Below are 18,483 nucleotides of genomic sequence, written 5' to 3'. Positions count from 1 at the left end.
TTTACAGGAAAAAAAAAAAAGTTTTACAATTTGATGTACCACAACAAGCCATATCACTTTGTAAGTTTACTAAACCAAACATTTTTCTTAAAAGATATACATCAAGTGTACACAAAATCTTGTGGACCTGCACAATCCAGAGTAGGAGAGGATGATTTGCAACCTCTTTATGCACTGAACTCACATTTAAAAGAAACTTCCAATTTCCCATGAATGAAAGTAATACTATACTGTTTCAATTATTATATCATTTGCAAGAAGGTAGCCCCACCCCAAACACTACAAATGAATGAAAGAGTGGATAAAGAAGATACACATTTTTATTCAATATATTAAATTAAAGCAAAATTAATGAACACTCTGCCATGCAGAAACAAATTAATAGGAAAAGCCGTGCAGCATACCAATCAGTAATAACATAAAGGTTAACGTTCTCCTAATACTCGCAGTGGAAGCTGAAGAAAGATTGTGGGCGTAAACAGAATACACCGCTCCAGACTCATCCTTCACCTTAATGCTTGAAGAACCTATTAATAAGCAAAAACAAACCATATATTGCCATTGCTACAGAAACAAATCACCAAGTTTGCATGACATTAGACGCATACCACGATGTGTTTGAATACTGTGATCAAATTCATTTCTATGATGAAAAAAGTAACTTGATCTCTAGAATACTAAGAGGAAGCTGGAAAATTCCGTCAAAATTGGTGGACGACTATCATTCTTGAGTCCAAGTACATTGGTATGGAGATTTTCATCAACAACTAATTGGAGTGGGTCATATATCTCTCTCTAGCATATAAACTCATTTCACTTGACTAAACTATCTTTAATCTAATGCACAAATCAATCAACAAAAGGGATGAAAAAACAAGGAAAAAGAGGATACAAAGAAATGCTTATGACAAATCATAAACTCTGTGGGGAGAGGGATAAATGATATTTTCTACCCATATATCTCTCGCTAGAGAGAGCAATCAAGATGGTGAGAATTGATTAGAAGTATCAAGTCAAAATAAATACTTAAATCAAAATTAATTTAAGTCCAGGCATACGACAGAAAATTATATGGTAAGAGGTCATAAGCAAGACCAGCAAATATAAAATTAAATCAATACATAGTACTCACAGTTGTATTCAGTCCATCCAATTGCCTGTTTTACAAGATCATACACTACTAGCTTATTTGAAAGCACCAAATCTGCAATTTGAAACATTTGGATAAGTAATTTAATATAAATATAATGCTAAAGCCCAACACATGTCAATTTTCAGTTCCATCTATGTTTATTAAATGAGAAACCATCAATCATAAATCATTATACGATATGTTAATGAAGCTCCACTAAATAAAATCTAGGTGCGAATGAGAGAGTAAATATTAACTTTTGTTCAGAATTATAGCTGATTACAAACTAAGGGAATGCTCTGTTGATAATACAGTGGAATTCCAAAGGATTTCAATTGTTCAGGAATCATCTGCAATAGAGATTCTGCATGCAATCACTTATGCAGATACAGAAGTTCTGCATCTATAGTAGCAAGGTAGCATAATACACATTTTATCAACTTCTGGTATAGACAGAAAACCAGAAGAGTGCTTGGCCAGAAAGAACTACAGATTCCTAAAACATTAGTTAAGATGACTCGGCACATTCCACATTCTATGTTCAGTAACAAAATCAATAGTTTAATTCATATCCAAATGTAATTCTATACTGCACCTCCCAAAAGAGTCATTTGGCTTCCATCCTTAGACATCCCACTATTTTGCCAACCGATACACCACACATCATTCTGCAAAATGTCATGAAAACATGATACATACCTGTGTGTATATATGTATATATATGCATGTGAACCCTGTGAAATGATTATACCAATAGCGCAAAAATAATGTTTTCAGAAATATAACAGAACTGATCATTTAAACCATAGCACAACTGGTAGGAGTGCTTGACAATGGGGAAAACCCCCAGTTTATTTGACAATGAACTCTCACTTGCAAGGTAGACTACACATGAAAATATTCCAAATTATCACAACCCGGAAGACTCCAACAAGGTCTATAAAATTTCTAGTATTGAAGAACACCATAGTAACTCATTTTTTGGCAAGTTATAGTAATTCTAGTAATGATCAACAGATAAATGGGCTTTTCTTCCTTTTTAGAGTATTACTAACATTATGCTTTCCTTTTGCAAACAAGAAAGATGACCATCAATCTGATGAGATTTTATAGGTCTCAATCATTAGATTAATTAACAAAATAATGGATTGAGTTATAAAATATTTCATCCACCATGTTATTATGCATTTCAGAATCATATAAGTAGTTTTAACCTAGAAATTTTTACATTTCAAGCAACAAGCCATCTCCGCTGTAACACAATGAATGAATTGAAGAAAAAAAAATTAAAAAAAAAAACGTGTCATCTATACTTTATTGATATCTACAACTTCTGAGGGTCATAAAAATATAAAAAATCTACTAGATTTATCTATCTAATGAAAAGGGTCAATTTAGCAATCAATTCTGGCAGAGCATTTAATAACAGCATTAGTTCAATATATGGTGACTAAAATCACAAGAACTGAAGCATTTCACGTAAAACTTCTGTAAGAAAATCGCCAAATGAGACCTAACAAGTGAAGACTCTAATTAAAATTTAACATTCACTATACTTACCCGAATCTGGAATAAATACTCATGAGGGTAAGCTGTCAAAGAAAGGGAACCTTCAAAATGAAACACGACGGTTGGAAATCCATCATCAATACTGCAGGAGTAAAGGAAAAGAGAACATCATAGGTTTGCCCCATAAAAGCCTCAGGGTACAAGACTAAGCCTCGTTTGGTTACACAGATGAGATAAGATGAGAAAATTGTGAATAGTAGTAAGATAATTTGTGAATAATAGTGAAATAGTTTGAGTTAAGATTTTTATGGAGTTTTGGGAAAGGAGAGAGAAAAAGTTGAATAAAAAAATTATAAAGTTAAAAGAGTGTTAGAATATAACTTTTTAATATTATTTTTGTTTTGAGATTTGAAAAAGTTGAATTATTTTTTGTGTTTTGTTTGGAAGTTTGGGAAAGTTGTAATTAGGTAATGATTAGATGAAAAATTTGAAAATTTGAAATTGAAAAATGTTTGTATTTGAAAGGTATTTGGATGTTGAGATGAGATGGAATAAGATGGTTTCAAAGGTTTGTGAAACCAAACCTATGAAATTGTCATAACAACACATGTTCCTCAATGCATACATTTGAATTTGTAGTTTGCAATAAATGTCTAGATCTATCTTAGAACTACAAGAACCGTTATTCTTAAACCGGTGCTTATCAAGTGAAAAACATATTGTTTAACTAGAAAATCATTTCTGAAGGCCTTTCCTCATTATACATCTCCTACAGTAGCAACAACAAGAAACAGTTAAAGAAAAAAGAAAGAATGATTACAACAATTAGTATGTTATTAAGGATAGAAAGAAAAGACTGAAAATTAATAACTTTGCAGGAGGCATTGAAAAGACGACCATACTAAAGTAAAGAGGAATACATTTTAAAGATGTCACTAAGAAAACCCATGGGAGAATTTATCCTTGTCTGCACAACTTCCTCAGAGCCAAGACCTCACATCAAGCAGTATAGATGTCTGTACCACTACCCACAATGATGGCACAACTTTGGCAAAGTTTTTATGTTCCATTATTAATAAATCATACTCATCCTCCAGTTCTGATTGCTGAAAAAATCATCTCCTTTCTGGAAGTAAAATTATTCTAATTTCTATCAAAGAAATGGTGTAACAGTCTTTAAACCTCCTCTCTTCTAGTAAAACTACAGAACTCTTCAATGGCAATATTATCTCTTTTATTACTATTGTTCAGGAATGTGATAAAGGATGGTGATTTCCATAATTATGACCCCCGAGTCTACATAAAGAATTATCTCCAAAATATTGCACCCTCGCTATAGTTTACCACATAGCAGTAATTAATGTACTAAAGAGCAGTCAATGATAGTCCACAGTTGAGTCATACATCCTTCTATTTTTAATATAGATTGTAGTTCTGAGCTCTTTTTATTTTCGATTGGGATGTACCATGTAAAATCTGTCACTTCAGCACACTTCTGATTAATCTCATCTATATAGTGTTAATATTCTATTTAGTCTTAAGCCATTAATACAGAAAGTCATACTTAATTCAACCCTTAGCTACGGAGAGATCATAAAGCTTAACTTGTTACTCCTAAAATAAAAATTTCAAGGGAGTAGCTTCAGTTGATGCCTTACTTTCCAATGTACTGGAAACAAGTAAACTGGTCTTCAACAGTATGTAATTTCAATCCAGGCTGCTGAGCCATAATCTGAATACAAAAAGAAAAGGGAAATGAAAATAAAAGAATATATATGCGTGTGCATGTGTGCATGTAAGGAAGGCCTCAAATGAGTGTGAGTTAAGAAATAACCCATACCTTCGGAACTAGGGTCTCGTAAACCACCTCTGGAAGGTAAGCCAATGTTGTGCCGCTATCAATTATAGTTCCTTTCCGAAATCCGTTCTCAAATATATCTGATGGAAGTGATAGAGCCTCACCTCGCACCTTAATATCCTTCAATACAACATTGTAATGTGCCCTAAGATTGTAGACAAGAAAACAATTACTACAAAATTCATAAGCAGACACCGGACTTGATATAAAAAACTAATGCCTTAAATAAGAATATACAGAAATTAAGAAAACCTTTCAGAAAGAAACGCAAAATAATCAACACGTATATAAAAATTCAAAAATCATACTAAGATAGCTATAAAATGGACTTGTTTCTAGCACGTACACTACAATTAGGAAAGAAACTTCTATGCAATGATAATCTTTCTTTTTTCATGAGTCAAGCACAAGGGTTGCCCCTCCTATATAAAAAATAACAAGTCATTACTTGCAGTAGGAAACATTGTTCTGAATGTTACTTCATGTGTTTCCACATTCACAATGCTTATCATGGAAAAGGCTTGGGATATTTCCCACACCAAGTGAATCACCTCTCAAACCCTGAATTGTTCAAGCTAGCAATCTAATAATTGCTAAAAAGCCATCTTCAATCTTTCCACACTTGACAATTCTTAAGGCCTTGAAGAATGACAAACACCTCAGCCTGAAAATCAACCCTTGCCATCTATATCTGAAATATAAGTAGACGCAAGATAACTCAAATCCCCATTGGTGGTTCCTTTTCTTTATCTTGGCAATCCCCCTTTGTGATTCTCAAAGGTAACATCCATCCCTACTTCCCTGGTTTTTCGAAAAACAACATCTAAGTTCAACTTCTCCTTTGGATATGTCATGGAAACCTCAAAAAAAAAAAAAAAAAATACACTCCACAGCTACTAAGGGCGTCAGCATTGTTCATAAAAAGAAATGTTCTTTGAACGACATTAAAACTTTAAGACCTCTCATTATTCAGACATAACTATTAGCTTATATGGTAACATTCAAAATAAGCTTCGTATTTACCATATTTGCCACACAGAAGGACATAAATGCCATTAAGAGGACTTCCTTTAGGGACGGTTATCCTTCCAGTCTCGTAGTATTAAAGATAGATAAATGCCTCCTTATCTGTCAAACTAAACGCCTAATGAGTATGTCCAAGATTTTTCCCTTGCTTGTTTTTGTTCTCTCAAGTACTTCAATATGATGCACAGATGCAGAAACATTTTTTCTGAAATATTCCTTGAGCACCCTTCAAAAGAAGGAAGTGGGAGCAAGAATGAAACATATGTAATAGGAAACTACCTACGAAGTATCAGACCAATTGATCAATACAAAAAGCCATAAAGAGATAGAGAGATGCCAAATGGGGAAGAATCCTGCAAGACCTTAGAACTTCTTTTGGACCCAAATCTGACTAGAGGTAAACTAGATATCTGATATCATCAAAGAAAGAATAACATGTTCTTCTTGTCCCTTCCAGACAACAAAACGTAGAGAAAATAGTTGAAATATCCCAGATAATTTCATATCAACAAAAAAGAAAACTCATGTTACCCTAGTTTTTTTAATCCAGCAAGAGATATGGTTCTATAAGATCAGCAAAATATTGACAAATCCAATAGGATATTTTTGTTGAAAAAAATAAATCCTAGAATATTTATTCTTCCATCTTTGATCTCAAGATAAATTTGATCCTAACTGTAAACTCTCAATCATTTGGCCAAACTTCAAGCAACATGTATACTTTTCAAATGTAAAGTCTATTCATAATATCTTATGAAACCTTCCTGCTATAAAGGCATGCCAATGGAAAAATTTATTTGTTTCATCCTATATAGCTTGCATGCTTAATTGAAAAAAGAAATATGGGAAAATTTTTGGTTTTCCAAAAGTAGAAGAAGAAGCATTAACCAAGGGTTGAACCTTTTCATTCTACTGACTTCTACTATTAATAAATTTTCTCCAAACTACATTCTCTGCCAGCATAAATTAAAAAACCATTTCTCATTCCAAACTTTCGGTCGGATTAGGAGTGCAATCTTCTCACTTTTTTCAACTACCGTTCCTTTATCTTTCAATTGATTGAAAGTTGACATAGGTCAGGTCTCTAGCATGTAACCAACATTTTGCTTGCATTGTCACCAAGGACTGCAAAGCTTTTTACTCAAGATGATAATATAGATGAAGAACTCGTACTTTCAAAAGCTTTTTATTGCAATCTCTAGCATGCAATTAGCAATTGCTGGATGAATGACATGTAATCTCTACCGCTTACAGCCATTTGCATAAAACTCAGTTCACATTAAAGAATTAATCCAAGCAAACAAAGGAAAGAAATGCAGCGAGTCCTAAAAAACAGCAAAAGGAAAGGTAGAAGAAACCAAAATATTAAAAAGATAAAAAAAAAAAAAAAAAAAAAAAAAAAAAAAAAAAAAAAAAAGCACAAACAACATGAAAAAGAAAGGCAAACCTGAACTGCATACTTAGGGGTATCACCATCCACACATATAAAGATAAATTGTAATTAAATCATAATTGTAAACTACTAAAAGCCAATCAATCATAGTAGCTATATAGATATCACAACAAAACACTAATCAAGAAAATATCGCAACAAATGGAAAAAAAAATGTCCACATACTGATTAGGTACCAATGCAGTCGTGTTCACATTTGGCTGCACCACTTGCCCAATGGCAAAGATTCCACCGCCTTCTGTATTATCCAAGCAGTGTGCAAACATTTTTTTCACCTTTCCTGCCAACGCTAGCTGTGAAATCATGGATGAATTTGCTTGTCCAAAACCAAGTATACCATCCAGCGCTTCGGAAGATGAACCAAGCTCCCCTGATTGTTTAGCTCCACACCTATCACATAAGAGGCAAGTTTATATAACATCTAGAATAGTCACTGCAATTATTGATGATGGTAATAGAGGTAATCATATTAAAAATAAAAAATAAAAATCCACAGCAGAATTCTTAAATTGACACTTGTGATAAATCTCATAAAAATAATCTATCACTGAACTAAGAACAAGTTAAAATCAAATGGATGAGAACATGGTTTCAATCACTGATATCTTACAGTACATCATAATATCTTGATACTGTAGCATAAAACAATATTGATATCTTAAATATCTCTCAAATACATCATGAAAAATATTGGGAAAAATATGGGAAAATCTAATCATCACCTAAGAATATGAAAAGGCTAAAAAAAGGATAAATAGCCCATTCTCTCTAGAAACCACCACTCATTTCTCACTTACACCACAAACTTTAACTTGATACCACTTGGGACCTTAATTCAAAGTTCCAGTGTTTGTCTGTCCCTTTCAGCCAAAATGACTTTTAACTAGGACAAAAAACCATATAAATGAGGCAAATGCCCCTGATAAAAAAACATGCATGTCAGGAGCATACATGTCATTTTATGCGCTTTTTCTGTCCAAGTTAATGACAGTTTTTCAACAGAAGGGATAAATTGACACTAAAACTTCGAAGGACCCAAATTGCACTGAGTCATTATGTTTTTAGTTTGAGTGAATAGTACATCAGATATTATTGGAATAACAAAAGAATAAATGTCATTTGTGGTGAAAAATATAGGCTGATATGTCAAACAGTAGCGGGATATCTAGGTGCATGGCCATATATAGCTAAGGTTCAGCTTTTTATATATGTATTCATGCGGCAGATCTGTTAGTTCACAAATGACATATGATAATTGAATTTCTGCATGATTTGGCACTAACGCATACTATTAGAAACACAACCCACCCGAATATTACACTCCCATTTTCTGGTGCTACCTCATGATCTCCAGTCACTCGATCAAGTTGTACATTATCCTCCACAAAGTACCCAGAAGTTGAGCTTCCATCTCCATAAGCAACATTATATTGGCAAAGCAAGTCAGGCCTGCAACCAGGAAGTGGACCATCGTATGTGGATTTGCAAAAATCTTGTTCACAAGTAACCAAACTTGAAGTAGAGGAGCTCTTTGGATCGTATAGGGTCAGTTCTATCTGTAGTACAAGCATCATAATAATAATGGGGTTCCAAAAAATGGTCAACATAATTTAAGAAACTCCATATAAAGTTCACATGTGAGGGAATATAGAGCAAAATCTTAGTAGTTGTGATCCAAAAACAATTTGAGGGACTCAATTCAAGAAAAAGTTAGAGGAACATACACCGAGACTGCTCTTCGTAGGGCACCTGATGCAGCCGATACAGTTCACCCAAAGAATGTCACTTCCTGTATCCACTTGCACATAATAGTCCTTTGGAGGAGACCCAATCCCAATTTTAGCAAAGTACAGCCTATAGCAACCAAGTAAACCATGCAAAAGGAAATATGAAAACACGCTCCTTTTTTAGCTTGTTCTGCTAGGTGATGTGTATGTGTCCATTTTGCGAATCATATACAATGGCACATGTAGAAAGACGAAAAAATTTCTTTGAATTTTTACGTCTAATTCTACAGGGACTAGGTTAGTTCAGCCTTGAGCAACTACAAAGCTCAACTAGGCTGAATTTCTATCTCTCACCGCATCAAAACAACAGCAACATAAGAGTTTATTCAAAAGAGAAAATAACGAGTTTGAGATGGACTGAAAAAGAAATTGTTAACCTTAAAAAGCTCCATACTTTTTTTTATAAGTATAACGAGTCATTTTAAATGGAGATGAGGGAAAAAGTTCCATACTAAGACCAAAAAATTAAAAGAGCTATTGCATTCTGACAATTAAAGAACCGGTGCATATACAAAGGAGCAAATGGTACCCAAGTTTCATCAGAATTATAAAGTTAACATTAAAATTACAATTCATCCAGTCACAGAAAACCAATACCAGATGACGAGCTATTTTAAATCTAAAGTCAATAATCCTAGAGACCAAAAACTAATAGAAATTATTAGCAGATGAAATGTAGCGAGTACATATAACATCACAAAAAAACTGTACACCTCAAGACCATAACTGAAAAAGATAAAAATAAAAAACAAAGAACATAAAAAAATCAATGACAAAAATAGCCCTCCAACAATCCAATAGCTGTATCTTAAATTAACCAGAAAACCCAGTAGCCATAATTGATAGATAGAGATTGAATCTGAGCATATTAAGTCTCACAAGCACATATAAAATGAAATTTTAGACATAAAATTCAAATCAGTAGTAATATCAATCATTAACTATCTAAAGTAAATAACAAGAAGAAAAAAATGAGAAATTTCCAAGAAATCAATTACAAACAAGATCAGCAAAAACGAAAATAGAAAGAAAGAAAGAAAGCTAAAATCACAAATTCAAATGAAATTTGAATACAACCTAAACCATCTCCAAATAAAAAGATTAAAAGCTTAAATAAGTATTGATGAGAATTGTAATGACTAATGATCATTAAGGGAAAAAAGAAAGCCCAAAATCTATAAGCAAATGAATTTTCAACAAAGAAAACAGAGCTATCATCCCTGATGGAAGGAACATAAAGAAATGAAAAGAAAGTAAAAAACCCAAAATTCATGAAGAAAGAATTTTAAAGAAACCCAGAATTAAAACTCAAAAGAAGCCAAGGAGCCAACCCAGTTTCGGAAGGTTTTCCATTGCCACCCAATTTCAGATCCACATCATAGAGCAATCTACCGTGACGGCGTATGTCATGGGCTTTGAATGCACTCAAGTTCCTTTCCTGGCCTTTAAACATGTGCTGCACTGGGAACACCACGTTGGCTGTAACAACATGAACGGCAATGAAAGATGAAGAAGAAGCCAGAAACAGCAGCACCAAATAAGCCAGCGGCCTGAGGCTGAGATCCATCCTCACCAACCTACAACTCTGTCGAAGCCCAAGTTTGAAAGTAATTTGGACGAGTGGAATTCCGCGCCTTCCCGGAAAGAAAAGAGGTCGGTGAGGGGGACAGAGAAAACGAATTAAAAAGAGAAAATAAACGAGAGAGGAAAAACTCTTAGAGAGAGAGAGAGAGAGAGCCAATTCAACGTCAAACGACAAGTCTTCTTAAAGAGAGGGAGAATTATAAACTATTTGCGTGCGAGAGAAGATAGGAAACAACGTCTGGTTTTTTAGTTTTTCTTTCTGTTTGTCTTCTTGCTTTCGTTGAGTTCTCTCCTTGCAATTTTGCAGCTACAGTTTTTTTTTTTTTTTTTTTGGGTATAGGGTTCTTTTCTTCACGTTTCTCTCTCTTTCTTTCCTCCTTTCCTTGAGCTGTGTCCTCTACTTTCCGTCTCCACGCCTCTCTCTCTCTCTCTCTCTCTCTCTGGTTTGCAGTCTTTTCTTTCTTTTTTAGCGGTTTTGTTTTTGGTCTCCGTTCCATGCCTCCCTCCCTTCCTTCTGTCGACTTCCTCTCTCAACCAATAACGATTAAAGGCAACTCAGCACAATCCCAATAACGATTAACTAATTATATATTATAAAAAAAAAAAAAAAAAAAAGCCAACCCCAATGAAAAGTTCGTAAATTTGGATAAAGGAATAATATATTTTTAGCTTTTCTTTTTTTTTTTGGAGAGAGAAATGTGCGAGGCGTTGACTTCATTTTTAGGTTTAAAGAATGGCGACTGAGTCACAGTACCTTAATACCAATATTTTGAATGCCATGTCAGACGCCGTATCGATCAAGGTACTGTAACGAAATATTTTGATACTGATATTATTTCAGAATAGCGTTTCGAGATAACGTTTCAGGATAGTTGATATATGAATAAATTATATATATAAATATATATAAAAATTATATTCCAAAATAATAGTCTATATATAAATAAATTATATATAAATACATATATATATAAATTATAAATAGTCTAGTCTGAATTGGGGGTTAAAAAATAAGCATGTAGTTTGAAAAAATGAAAAAAAAAAAAAAATACAGGCCAAAAAATCGGCCGGTACCGGCTGAAATTCAGGCCGGTACGAAACAGACATAGTACCTGTACCGGCCGGACGGCCGAAACGAAAAATTTCGGCCGTACCGGCCGGTACGGTACAAAATTTAAAACACTGCTTAATACTCTAGCAGTTGTCAAAAAATTAAATGTGCACGTTCACTTGTACTTCTCTAATCTTCTTATATTTCTCTTTTTATTTTTTATTTTTTATTTTTTTTAATTTTTAATTTTATCTTGCTTTTGTTATCAGAAAATTTTAAGGAAAAAAAAATAAAAATATTTTATTTTATGTATTACAGATAATATTGAATGAAATTTTTTATGTGATTATTATCCTAATCAAAAGAGTGGCAGGTTTGGATAATGGAAATAGATGATATGAAATGAGATGGAATCAGATGAGATGAGTTTAGATTAGTTGAATAAAATACTGCTAGAATAGTATTTTTTAATATTATTATTATTTTATAATTTAAAAAAGTTAAATTGTTTATTATATTTTGTGTGAAATTTTAAAAAAATTATAATGATGAAATGAGATGAAATGAAATCATATGTGAATCCAAACATGGCCTAATGTTAATATTTATTAAAATCTTTGTATTTTTTTTTCTTTTTTTGAATAGTCAATCTTGTTCCTCTTTACTATGGCAAATGTTGGATACAAGGAGGGACTCCCTCCAAAGAAATGCTCTCCTCAGAGAGTTTTACAGCATCCTTTGCTAAGCTATGGGCAATACAGTTAGATATTCTAGAGACATGATGAAAAGACCAAGTTGGGAAGTTTCTGATTTCTGCTTTGATGTCTTGGAGTATCAGTCCTGCAGTGCTCCAGTCCCTTGTATTGTTAAGAGATTTAGTTTTAATATATTTAATTAGCTTATCTTATTCTATATAGTTTCCTTATAAATAGAACCTATATTTTCTATTCAATTCATTGAGAATAATAAATATATAGTCTTGAAAGTTTCTCTCTCATTCTCCTTCTTCTTTTCTCTTTTTTCAATTAAAATTCTATCATGGGATATTGGATAATAAAACATTTTACGTGTAAGATCTCCTTATTGAGAGAGGGTTTATCACACCCGTGTAAGAGGGTGTTAAGATATAATATAAATAACTAAAATTTTCATTTTTTTCATCTTAAACTTTGAAGATACCTAGCTATTTAACTAGGTATTTATTAAATAAAAAAAGCCCTTCCTCCCCCTCTCTCTCTCTCTTACTCTCTCTCTCTCTCTCACCCTCCAAAATCTTGACCTCACACAGCTAAACTCTCATCAAAGGAGAGACTTACTCCTCATTCTCCTCCTCTTGAGCTGCTACTTAGTTTGTTTTCCGCTTTGTTTCTCTGGTATGTTTTCTTTTAGTTTTTTCCTCTCTTTTTTCAACTAGATCAAACATGTCCAATTTGTCACTTTCTAGCTGACAAAATGCGAAACGTGTCCCCCCAGTGTGTTCGCCAATTGCCAATCTTCAAAACCTCAATGGAGGAGTAGCTAAACGATCGTCACGTGATCCATACGCGCTGCCAAAGCCTTGCGGCTTTCTTACACATTGGCGCGTTTTCTGGCCATCTACCACCACACACGCGACATAACTGGACTCTCCACTTTTGGATTCTTTGAACACTAGTCCCTAGGCTCCGTCTGCATCGAAGTGTGTAGCACAAATGCTAACTCTGTATCTCTGAAAGATCGACAACGATCAGACTGTCTGATTCTAACTATCCGACTATGTTTCTGCAAAATGACGTGAAGACCTTCATCAACGACTCCAGACCAGATGGTTGCAATATTGCTTTCACAGCTGCATTCGACAATTCCACCAATTGGATTTTAAAATCGCTATTGCAGCGATCCTCTAGGTTTGAGTCCAATTTATTGGTTCCATCGCCCATTTTTATTTTATTTCCTAATGTATGCATTGTAATTTTTGTGAAGGGTTTTTGTTAGGGTCCCCCAAACTCCTCTTGTATTTTCTTTTTTAATTCAATGCAACTTTGAGGAAAAAAAAAGTATTTATTAAATCTTTTTATTAGAATAATAATCAAATCAAGAATATTATTTATATATTAAATAAATAAATAATATTATTTCTAATAGTCCGTACTTTTTCTCGGTAAACAACCATTTAATTATTAATAATTCTACATTTTAACTCTCCAAAATAAAATAAAAAAGAAATTAAAAAGGGATGAGAAAATAAATATAAAATTCTTTCTTTGCCTTGCTTTGTTTATCAGACCTTCAGAAGAAAAATAAAAATTGCTGGGCACATTTTTCAGTACTATCTGGTAGGAAAGTAATACAAATATAACTTCTTTAATAATTATATTCTAAATGATTGTTATTTTTATAACTATTTTACGACTTAATGTAAAATTGACTTCTATTAATTAAAATAGAGTGATAAAAATAATTATATCTCTATCATTACTCCGAAAGATATCTCATCTATTATTATTTGTAAATTATTGTTTTTTCTTATATGTATGATTATCTAAAAGAATTTTATAGTGGTCAGCTTTGTGGTCTCCCTTGGTTTTAAAGAAAAGAATTTTTTTGCTTTGCTTTTCACGGCAACACATCTATGGCAGCATGGTAAACACCGACGAACTTGTATATATGTTTTGTTTTTATCGTACGTGGACAAGAAAAATTCTATTGTCAAGTTGGTGTGTATAATACACATAATAAAATATTTATATAGTATAATTTAATTTAAAAGATGAATTTTAAAATTTTAATATTATAAATAATTAAATTTTACTATTTAAGTGATACTAATTACGTGTTCTACACACTAATTTAAGAATAAAATAACTCCATAAACAAACCCGAGCTTGTCTATTAACAATGTTCAGTTATTTATTTGATTTTCATTTACAAAACTTAGATAATTCATTTTTTTTTCTCACAAAATAGCCATAAGCATTAAATATTAGTACACAACGTATATGACTATTTGCAAATGTAAATAAAGCCGCCGAAAAAGAATTTGTAGCTAAAGGGCATATGAATTTTCAAATTGAATCTTCCAGGAAGCAGACATATAAAAACTTTGGTTTTAAGAAAATAAAAATAGCAGCAATCTCATTTAGTTTACTTCTTTTTTTCAGTCATGCATAACAAACATCAAATGAAATGTTATTTTTTATTTTAGATTTAAGTATCTAATTTAAGAGGTTGATATATAAAATAATTTAAAATATATCACATCAATTAGTTTGATTAAAAATTATAAGATTTTGACTTATTCTAAAAAGGAAAAAAAAAATTTAGTAGTCATATATATGTGTCCTCCTTTTATTAGATCAACAAATAATAAAGATTATTTTTAATAATGCTAAGTACAACTCTTAAATGTACAAATTTCGTACAAGACTTCATAAAAAAAAATAATCCACTAAGAAAAAAAATTGATTTTTTTTTTTATACTCTTTTACCGTGAATTCTACTTTTTTACAATGAACATAATAACTTTTGTGTGAACCCCTACTTGTTCATTTACAACAAGTAAGTCATTCATTGCATATGCTCAATTAATAATTAGCTTAATAAATAATGATTATTATAAAACTCATTGACCTAAGTTTTTTTGGTGCGCACGATTTGTCTACCTATAACCTAATGGGTCTCACAAAATGAATTAATGGGTCCTCTTCTAATGTTTTCTAATTATTTTTAATTTTTTGAGTGGTAAGGTGTACTTTTTTTAGTGGGGTTTTCTCATTGATTACCCCTCTAAATGAAAAGCAATCGGTTTTGATGATCAACTCCCTCTTAATTATTAGAAATTTAGACGACTTTTGTGTGAGCTATTTTTACTATTTCTTCTTTTTCTAAAAAAATAAAAATAAATTGTGATAAATTAATTCTAAAAAAAGTTTTACAATTTAATAAACTAAATTAATTTATGAGAAGTATATAATTTTTTAATAAATGAACACCTCATAATTTTGTAAGTTATACTTTTAAAAAAACATATACTTATCACATGTTTAATAGATACTTGTTATTTATAGATGAATTGAAAAATAATTCTTTTATTTGTAAGATTTGATTTATAAGATTCAAAAATTAAAATTTATTTTTTAAATCAAATCATGCCAAAGACATTTTGATAAATATGTTACTCCCGCCCATTTTCAAATAAAATCTCCCATTGAAAAAAAAAAAAAAAAACTTACATTTAGAAGAAAATTAACTTTGTGCCCTTAAAATACAGGCATGCTTAGGCAGTTAAGCTGGATTTTCTTTGTTATTCCCCCACAGTTGTCGTTGTCGACAGGTTGTTTGAGTGGTCGTGGGCTGTTTCAATAAGTTATTTTTAGATATTAAGATGATATTAGATGATTTGTAAATAATAATAAAAAATAAAAAATAATAACGAAATATTTATGAATAATATAAAATAAAATAAAATAATGACGATATGTTAATAATGATGCCATCTTAAAATAAAATATAAATAAATAATTAAGATTTCCCCCTAAGTCGAGACAAGCGTCACAACGAAGTAGCTTACAGTGCATGGCCGGCCTAGGGAGGCAGCTAGCGGTGGCCCTAGCACTCACATCTCTTTCTTTATAATTTTTTCTAGGAAAATTTAGTTACAAAGTCGAGATGACGTATTCAGTATTCACCCTATTAGTATTGACTATATGAGAGTTTGTTTTCACATAGGAGTTTATTACAAAGTCTATATAGGAGTTTGTTTTTATAATTTTTTTCAATTCAACTTATTTTATTTTATTTAATTATTATAATTATTTTAAATTTTTATATAAAGTAAAATAAATAATTTAATTTTTTTAAATTTTAAAATAAAAATAATATTAAAAATTATATATTATAATAATATTTTATTTAACTTTTAATTTTAATCTCATCTCATCTTATTTTATCTATAAAAACAAACGAGATACAGGCAAATTTGGTATATAGAGGCTACAGCCGCTACACGCCACCATGCGAGGGCTTAACTAGATTTTTACAGCTAAAGAAATTAATGTAATTAAAATAAGAGAAACACTACTTTGTTGATCCATTGTGACTGTTTCACTTGATCACTTGGCAAATTTTTTTTTTTTATTTAGTGATTAAGGAAGTGATTTTAAATATATTAATATTTTTTTATTTTTTAAAAATATTTAAATATATTAAAAAATATGTAAAGAAAAAAGAAAAAAAATTTTACACTAAACAATACATCCAACAATCAGTATGGGACGACATAGTAACTGCAGTCTTAAAATAAACGTAATACCTATATTCAATGAAAAGATATTCTATTAGAAAATTTTCTTAAATAGTCAAGTCATTAAACTATTTCATGATGGGAAAGACCGATATGATCTATTGAAAAGATCTCCCAACAAAACTTGATTAATTGGGTATAAATATTTGAGTGGGTTTATGCACACCGCTGGGAGGTCTCCGATGGGCTCCGGTTAATGCATTATGTATTTTTTAATTTTTTTTACATGATTTTTTTAATCTATTTTTTAAAAAATTTACAATATTATTAAAAATATACTTACTTAACCACTAAAAAAAAAAAAATTATCAGGAGCCCCGCATAACTTTTTCCTAAATATTTAGTTAGGACTTTTGAATCTTGAAAAAAAAAAAACGAGGGATTTACTTTCCAAATATTTTCTAATAATTTTATATTTTTAGATATAAAATGAATTAGAATTCAGTCCATTAGAAACCCATTGTCAAGATAAAGAAAAGAGACAAAGTTAAACGTAGTTTTATTTTTTTAAAGAAAACTCATATTATTGATAAAAGTTTGTCAAATTGTACATCGTTTCTCTCTCAAGATGGTACTTGAGATTACATTAGGTCATTTGTAAGTAACTGTGAAGATTGTATGAAAATGTGATGAAAAATGCTCTTAGTAGTAGTGTATAGAGTGAAAATGGAAGAACAACACAGGCATTTGATAAAAAGCTACTGAATATTCAGATGGCCATTAGGGTACTTCGAGGGATCCCTTAATCTCCAATTCAGAAAATATTCCTTTAGTCTTTTTTGCAGATGCCCTGACCTTTGCCAATTCAGACCTTACATACTGTTCTGACATTATAACAAATCCATTGGCAGTGTTACACATGTAAGGAAGGATAACATAATTACACATGCAAAAACGACAACTATAAAAAGTAAGCATAAAGTAAACGACAACTATATTAACTAAACGGCATATCCTTATTGCATTAAACGGTGCGTATGGTCTCTCATTGAAACGTTGCACTTCATTCCTGCCAAAACGGTGCGTTGCGAGATGTGGCTGAAGACAAAAGTGTTGTTCTCGATAGTTCACTTTAGAAGCCCTAGTCTTGTCCGTAGTTCCCTTCCTTTGAGTTCCATTCCTTCCCCGAGCCAGCCCCTATGGAACCATAACAATCGCTCCCCCTTAAAGCACCTTATCCACAAGGTGAGGGTATAGATCACACAGTTTCTAGAGTGATTCCCAAGTATTATTGTCCTTTGAAGTTCCAACCCATTTTACCAAGACTTTAGTCACTGCATGATGACCTTGCTGTTTGAGCCTGCGATCAACAATGGCTTCCAGTTCATGTAACACTTCAGGTTCTGTATTTATTGAGGGAAGCTGAGGTAAGGGTGCGATTTGATCTCCCAATTTCTTTTTCAAGCATGAGACATGGAAGATAGGGTGGATGCGAGAACTTGAGGGGAGTTCAAGCTTGTACGCCACCTTACCCAGGCATTGGATGATGTGAAAAGGCAAAAAAAAAAAAAAAAAAAATCAGCGAGTGCTTGAGATTAGAACGGGTCACCACTAACTTCTAACAATAGGGTTGGAGTCTGAGGTACACCCAGTCACCTAACTCAAATTCCCTTTCAGTTTTCCTTTTATTTGCATACAATTTCATTCTAGACTGTGAAGCTTCTAGATTATGTTTGAGTATGGATTTGAGTTGTTCTCTATTCTTCAATAAATTGTCCACTGAATCATTGGCAGTTGTACCCAAAATGTATGTTAGAAGTTTAGGAGGAATGTACCCATATAAAACCTCGAAGGGTGATAAT

General features: G+C 32.0%; 1 protein-coding gene across 1 annotated transcript; it reads right to left on the bottom strand.

Annotated features, from left to right (window-relative positions):
• Positions 1-214: 214 nt before the first annotated feature.
• LOC121260578 (aspartic proteinase 36-like) lies at positions 215-10,897 on the bottom strand. The gene is made up of 10 exons (XM_041162521.1): positions 10,097-10,897; positions 8,703-8,832; positions 8,287-8,534; positions 7,144-7,368; positions 4,482-4,644; positions 4,300-4,373; positions 2,693-2,783; positions 1,728-1,800; positions 1,133-1,204; positions 215-527 (listed from the first exon to the last, which is right to left on the bottom strand). Exons 1-10 carry the CDS (start codon positions 10,330-10,332, stop codon positions 379-381), a joined length of 1,461 nt encoding a protein of 486 aa, XP_041018455.1. The 5' UTR covers positions 10,333-10,897; the 3' UTR covers positions 215-378.
• Between the last annotated feature and the right edge of the window lie 7,586 nt (positions 10,898-18,483).

This window comes from Juglans microcarpa x Juglans regia, chromosome 4D, assembly GCF_004785595.1.
Source record: "Juglans microcarpa x Juglans regia isolate MS1-56 chromosome 4D, Jm3101_v1.0, whole genome shotgun sequence".
In the NCBI taxonomy this organism is placed as follows: Eukaryota; Viridiplantae; Streptophyta; class Magnoliopsida; order Fagales; family Juglandaceae; genus Juglans; species Juglans microcarpa x Juglans regia.
The sequence above is the reverse complement of the archived record's forward strand: the minus strand, read 5'-3'. Positions and strand labels throughout refer to the sequence as shown.

Bases quoted from the DNA above. Each gene is read 5' to 3' on its own strand.
- LOC121260578 (XM_041162521.1), bottom strand. From the start codon at position 10,332: ATGGATCTCAGCCTCAGGCCGCTGGCTTATTTGGTGCTGCTGTTTCTG. The intron at 4,645-7,143 runs GTATGTGGACAT...CTACAATCTTAG, and splicing joins ACTGCATTGGTACCTAATCA to GGCACATTACAATGTTGTAT. The intron at 528-1,132 runs GTGAGTACTATG...GCTTATTAATAG, and splicing joins TGGATGGACTGAATACAACT to GTTCTTCAAGCATTAAGGTG.